At 39.4% G+C, this 6,705-nt stretch overlaps 1 protein-coding gene across 1 annotated transcript in view; it reads left to right on the top strand.

Moving 5' to 3' along the window:
- Positions 1-5,665, top strand: part of RALA (v-ral simian leukemia viral oncogene homolog A (ras related)) — an 18,769-nt gene extending 13,104 nt beyond the window's left edge. Inside the window, exons 3-4 of the mRNA XM_006760805.2 lie at positions 2,067-2,241; positions 5,475-5,665. Of these exons, the coding sequence (XP_006760868.1) occupies positions 2,067-2,241; positions 5,475-5,597 (298 nt within the window). The 3' untranslated portion in view covers positions 5,598-5,665. The remainder of the gene's footprint in view (positions 1-2,066; positions 2,242-5,474) is intronic.
- The last annotated feature ends 1,040 nt before the right edge of the window (positions 5,666-6,705 follow it).

The raw sequence follows: 6,705 nt of genomic DNA, 5'->3' as shown, positions 1-6,705 counted from the left end.
GTATTTTTTAATATATTAAAATTTTTTATGTAAGGCATTGTTTTTAAACTATGTAATTAAAGTATTTTATGACATCATATTGTATCACTAGTTACCTTGTTAGTATCGATCCTAACCCTCAGTTGAAACAACTAATTGAAAACATTTTCTCAGAAAGGTAAATGTCTTCATATGATCAACACTTTTCTCCCACCTTTCTTTTACCTCATCTTCTCCCACAGGTTGGCTCTGATGACTATAACTAGAATAAAGAGGTTTCCCTCTGCCAGTTTGTAACTTTGCCATGCAGGGGAAATGTCCTGTAACGTGGAGACCCTCACCATAATGCCCAGTGGACACCTTGGTGTTCATTCCATATCAGAGGTAGGGGTCTCTTGTGATGACTAACTTTTGGGAACTAAACCTTTTGAACAGGGTTTGTTCCGTTAGACATTCCATTATGGGGAGGCCCCCTAGTATCTAGTGTTGAAGTTGTGTGTGTGCTCTGGAGTTAGATTTCTCAAACTCATATCTTACTTATACTTAACTGTGACTAGGCAAATTACATAAGTTCTCTGTGCCTCATTTTCCTTACCTGTAGTGGGATGATAATACTAGTATTATCTGTAGTTAGGGGTGAGGATTAAATCAGATAATAAATGGGAAGCACTTAAAACATTTAAAGCACCTGCTGCATTGTGAGCACTCAGAATGTTAGCAGCAGTGGAGGTGGTGGCATCATTTAGCAGATGCTAAGAGCCACAAAATAAACTAACCTGGAAATAAACCAGGACAGATTGATACTGTGAAACGTCACGGTAAGAGTCCTACAAAATCAGATGCACCTGCTGATCTGTCACTCTAATCCAGGGGTCCTCAAACTTTTTCAACAGGGGCCAGTTCACTGTCTCTCAGACCGTTGGAGGGCCGGACTCTAGTTTAAAAAAAAAACTGTGAACAAATTCCTATGCACACTGCACATATCTTATTTTGAAGTAAAAAAACAAAACGGGAACAAATACAATATTTGTATTTGCATGTGGCCCAAGGGCCGTAGTTTGAGGACCCCTGTTCTAATCCCTTAATTTTCTGATTTTCTCTTAGTCTAAAGTATTTACATTTCTATAGTTTCAATGTCTCTTGATTTCAAAGGAGAGGCATCTGTAAGATAGTAAGCTAGTAAACCTGTCTCACAAATTTCTCTTGTTTGTTGATTTTATAAGAAAACATCTTTCTCCAATGGATTAATAATAATCCATAAGAGTAGCTAGCATTTCCTGAATATTTACTGTGTGCTAAGCACTTTATGTTTAATTCTCACAGCAGTTGTATAAGGAAGATATTATTGGAGTCCTACTTTACAAATGAGAAAACTGAGGCAAAAAAAGGGGGGCTGCATTCAGAGTTGCATGACTAGGAAGGGCAGTGCTATCTTTAAAATTGGTGGCACTTTCAAAGCTGGAAACTCATCTCTAAATGCAAAATCTATACTAAAGAGCTGACTTCCAGATATTTCCAGCATGTGTGGGGCTTTAAAAATACTTAGTTGGATCTTTGATATGGTGTGATAAGAATGGCATTCTCTCCATTTGTGTCCTCCTCCAAAATCCCATGACCCCAGTTTAATCATGCGAAAAGCATCAGACAAATCATAATAGATATTTCTCTACAAATTACCTAACCAGCACTCTTCAAAACTGTGACGGTCATCAAAAACAAAGAAGGTCTGAGAACTGTCCTAGCCAAGTGGAATCTGAGGAGATAGGATGACAAAAGGTCATGTATCCTCAGTGGAATTCTGGAAAGCACTCAGGGGGAACTTGCATTTGATACTTTTATTTCGTACCTCATCTGCCATATTTTATACTGTCTTCCTTGGGGTATTTTTCCTTTTTCAGTTAACTGAATGTGTAACTCAAATGGTTGATGGTAGAATAAGGAAGAAGTGCTGCACATTTCCTACTATGGAATAAATGAGCTGATTGTTATTATGCAGAAACAAATAAGTGCCAAAAGCAGGTGGTATTTTAGCTATTTTAACAAGTACAGGTAATGTTAATGTTTCTTTCTCATTTTCTCTCATCCAGGGAGCAGATTTTAAGAGTAAAAGAAGATGAGAATGTTCCATTTCTGCTGGTTGGTAACAAATCAGATTTAGAAGATAAAAGGCAGGTTTCTGTAGAAGAGGCGAAAACCAGAGCTGATCAGTGGAATGTGAACTATGTGGAAACATCTGCTAAAACACGAGCTAATGTTGACAAGGTAAAGGTGGCTCGCTGTACTGCATGTTAAAAATAGGTTGATTTGATTTAACTCTGCTCCATTTTGTCCAGAAATTCTGAGACTTTAAAATCACAATTTAATATGTGTTGATTTTTTTTGTCAGCCCTGAATGCTCAAGTGCAACATGTTAGGGATTTCTTACTTCACTTTGTCCCTTGGTTTCCAAGAGACATTACAACAGGAGACACCATAGCAAACGTACATTTTTGTTGTTGCACTGCTGGGATTCCTGGCTTGAATGCTTGCCCTTTTTTCCCCTCCCCTTTCTTTTCTTGATTGGTGGCTGGATGATTTAGAAGGAATTGTAGCAGTCCACAGAGCTGACACCTGTCTCCCCATTTAAGTTCTCAAAAGTGAAAGAGCCCTAGATTAGAGGATTTTTAAATCTCTGTATAACTCTACTCCCCATCCTCAACCTCTGTTTTGCCCTGAGTGGAAAGGGAAACCGCCTACCCTCTTTCCTTATAGTCCCACTTTGTTCAGACTGGTCTTTCCTGGAAACCAAGTGAGGAACACGCTACCTTGTTTCTAGGAGCCTTCCCGGGTGCATTTCATCCTGCTGCCAGCGATTGTCTTCAGTATTTAGGAAAACTGCCTGTTGGGCTGAGGCAACACAGGTGCTTAGAGCCGGGGTGGGGGAGCCTTTTTCAGCCGCCAACCATCTAGACCCCACCAAGTGCTTGATAAACACAGATTTCTCCCTAGCTGGTTTGGCTCAGTGGATAGAGTGTTAGCCTGCAGACTGAAGGGTCCCTGATTCGATTCTGGTCAAGGGCACAAGCCCAGGTTGCAGGCTCGATCCCCAGTAGGGGGTGTGCAGGGGGCACCCGATCAATGATGCTCTCTCATCATTTATGTTTCTCTCTCCCCCTCTCCCTTTCTTTCTGAAATCAATAAAAATAGGTATTTTTTAAAGACACAGATTCCTGGGTCTTACTCCCCAGAGATTTTGATTGCTTTGGTTCAGGGTGGAACCTGAGAGTTTGCATACTGGTTGTCTCCCAGATGGTGCAGACTGGACTACTGAAGCCCACTGCCTGAGGAACAGCCCTGATCCAGAATTCAGAAGGTTAAAAACATTAGCAATTTTTTTTGTTCGCGGACTGTAGGTCTTAAGACAGTGTCATTACTATATCAAGCTGATTAAAGTTTTTTTAGTCACATGGTCAGATTCCTATAGATCCAAGATATCTGTACAAAATGAATGCTATAAAATTTCTACTCAGTATACAAGTTTTCTCTAAAGTTATGGCCAATGTTTTTTAAAGTATTAATGAAAATATGTTTTAAGGTTGTACGTTTGGGGTTTTGAAAGGCAGTATTGCACATTATCATAGCATTAGTGTATATATACTTTGTTTTCTCCTCACTGATGTTTTGAGCAGGTTGTAGAACATACTCTAAACCAGTGGTCAGCAAACTCATTAGTCAACAGAGCCAAATATCAACAGTACAACGATTGAAATTTCTTTTGAGAGCCACATTTTTTAAACTTAAACTATATAGGTAGCTACATTGTTATTAACCTAATTAGGGTACTCCTAAGCTGGCCTTTGCTAAAAACATCCTCAGTATGATTGAGGTACGTTCGCTGAGGTCGACCCCTTCCAACTCTCCCATCCTCAACTCGTGCGTGAATCGTGCGTGTGCGCGTCGTCCCACCCCACCTGTGCTGTGTATCCCGCGACCCGACCACCCGACACCCCCCACTTCTTCTAACGCCACTTCTTCAAAATAGACTCGCCCAGGCCGAAAACCGACTTCTGTGCATGGTCCATGAAGTTTCAATCGTGCTGTACGTGCACGCCCGCGCGTGGTATTTTGTGGAAGAGCCACACTCAAGGGGCCAAAGAGCCACCTGTAGCTCCCAAGCCGTGGATGCCAGCCACTTCTCTAAACCATACGGTCTATCAGGTGGAAAAGTATCATGTTTTGTCACAGAAAACAGATACTATCTCCCTACAAAATGCCTGTCCTCATCTGGTTTCCAAATGGACCATTGGGTAGATGCTTCAGAGAGGCAGATTTAAATCCATCAGTGAATCCACCTTGTGAAAAAGCTTCATGACCATCAGAGTTGTTAAGCTAGAGCAGAGGTCCTCAAACTTTTTAAACAGGGGGCCAGTTCACTGTCCCTCAGACCGTTGGAGGGCCGGACTATAGTTTAAAAAAAAACTATGGACAAATTCCTATGCACCCTGCACATATCTTATTTTGAAGTAAAAAAAACAAAACGGGAACAAATACAATATTTGTATTTGCATGTGGCCCGCGGGCCGTAGTTTGAGGACCCCTGAGCTAGAGCCTGCCTGTTCCAGGAGGCTATGCCTATCACAGAGGAATTACCCAGATTTAGAGGACCGTCCGACATACCTGCTTGTGTACTGACTGGGTGCCAGGTTCATCTGATGACCTTCTTACTACCCTTCTAGCTAAAGGCTTTGGCTTTTTAATATTATTTTGTTTGTTTTTTCATTGTATATTGCTTATACAATATGCTTATTGTGAAAAAAAAATTCATAATTTGGAGGGAGAAGTATGAGGAAAAAGTGAGTCACTCTTCACCCAGATTCTACTTCCCTCCCCTTCCTGTAGGTAACCGCTGCCAACGTGTATGTATCTTTCCAGGCGTTTGCTTGCATTTATAGGCCAGCATACAGAGTCTAAGGGAGAGTGTGTTTGCTTGTTTTCCCCCGTATAAGTAGGGTTTTTACAGTACTTAGTATATAAATGTATCGTGTGTTTATATATTATATGTATAGCATTTCTGTATATGATGATAGACAATTTCTGTGGTTTGTTTTTTAAATTGTACAATGGATAGGGCTTATAGTTCTTTCCATGGCATTGTATATAGATGTACCACATTCTTTTTAGATCTGCAAAGTGTTCTATAATTAAGCTTTTTCATAATTCAGATGAGTTTTATCTTCGAAGCTGTCATCACTTTTATCTTAAAAATTGGAATGGAAAGACCGGGTTATATTATGTGAACATTTTTACCAAAAAGTATAATTCAGAAAATTTCCCAATTTTTACATTTTTCCAATATACGTAGAGAAGTAGACTTTAGTTTTCCTCTCCCTATGCTCCCCAAACAGCCCTTAAATATTTTTTTCTTATATTATGTCCAAGGGTTACTGCTGTGATTCTGAGAAGTACCAAGCTCATACTATCTGTTTGCTTTATTTACCTTCTTTTCTTCTTTCTAGGTATTTTTTGATTTAATGAGGGAAATTCGAGCCAGAAAGATGGAAGATAGCAAAGAAAAGAATGGAAAAAAAAAAAGGAAAAGTTTAGCCAAGAGAATCAGAGAAAGATGCTGCATTTTATAATCAAAGCCCAAACTCCTTTCTTATCTTGACCATACTAATAAATATAATTTATAAGCATTGCCATTGAAGGCTCAATTGACTGAAATTACTTTACCATTTTGGAAATTGTTATGTATCACTAAAAGCATGAATTGGAACTGCACTGAAAGTCAGATTCGCTTTACAAAGAAATTAATGTGGCTTCACAAGAAGCAAAGTTCAACTTACTTCATAATTGCCTACATTATCACGATCCTGAATGTAATGTATGAGCTTGTGTTTTGAGGGCAGTCTTTACTGAACTGTTAACGGGGTGCGCTGGGGGTGGAGAGTGGGAGGTAAAGCTATTTTATATCATTTTAAAATGTTGTGGTCTCCTACTGCCTTGAAAATGACAATTGTGAACGATAGTTAAACTGTACCACTTTTTTTAACCATTATTATGCAAAATATAGAAGAAAAGTTATTGGCATGATTGTTGCATATAGTTATGAGAGTAATTTATCTGTGAACCTGCATTAATTACCTGGTGATTGACCTAGAAGAGTGGTGTAAACTTGCACATGGACATTTTTAAATATGCCTTAATTTAGAAACTAAAAATACCCAGTTACATCATTCTGGGTGTGTCCTCTTTGGTGCCATGGGCCATTACCCCGTGTGTCCTGGAGAGAGAGACTGCACCTGGTAAGGAATACAAAGGTTCTTGAGAAGTAACTGCTAGGGAGTCTGTTCAAATTTAAAATGTGTGCCATACTCTGGTTCTTCAAAGTAAGCTTCCAGAGCTCCTGAATGCTTTTAATTAACAATACGGGAGTTTAAAACGAGGGGCCAGCACATACCTGTAAGATAATTTTAGACTATGCGGATTCAACACCAGTTACATTTTAGTGAACCCTCTTTTTCTTTAAGAAGCTAGTCGCTGGAAATCTCTTTCTGCAAGTGGTAAGCATGTTAAGGTTTTTTCTCCTTGGAGCAGTCACAGGAAAAACATCAGTAGCACTAATGCATTTTGCACTAGAACTTTGGGGAAATACTCATGCTTGCCACCTGTTAAATTTTTTTTCATCTTCGTCACAGGATATGTTTTTATTGATTTTTAGAGGAAGGGGGAGGGAGGGAGAACCAT

The sequence above is a fragment of the Myotis davidii genome, unplaced genomic scaffold, assembly GCF_000327345.1.
Source record: "Myotis davidii unplaced genomic scaffold, ASM32734v1 scaffold2457, whole genome shotgun sequence".
In the NCBI taxonomy this organism is placed as follows: Eukaryota; Metazoa; Chordata; class Mammalia; order Chiroptera; family Vespertilionidae; genus Myotis; species Myotis davidii.
Note: the sequence above shows the minus strand (reverse complement) of the source record. Positions and strands in the feature narration are given on the sequence as shown.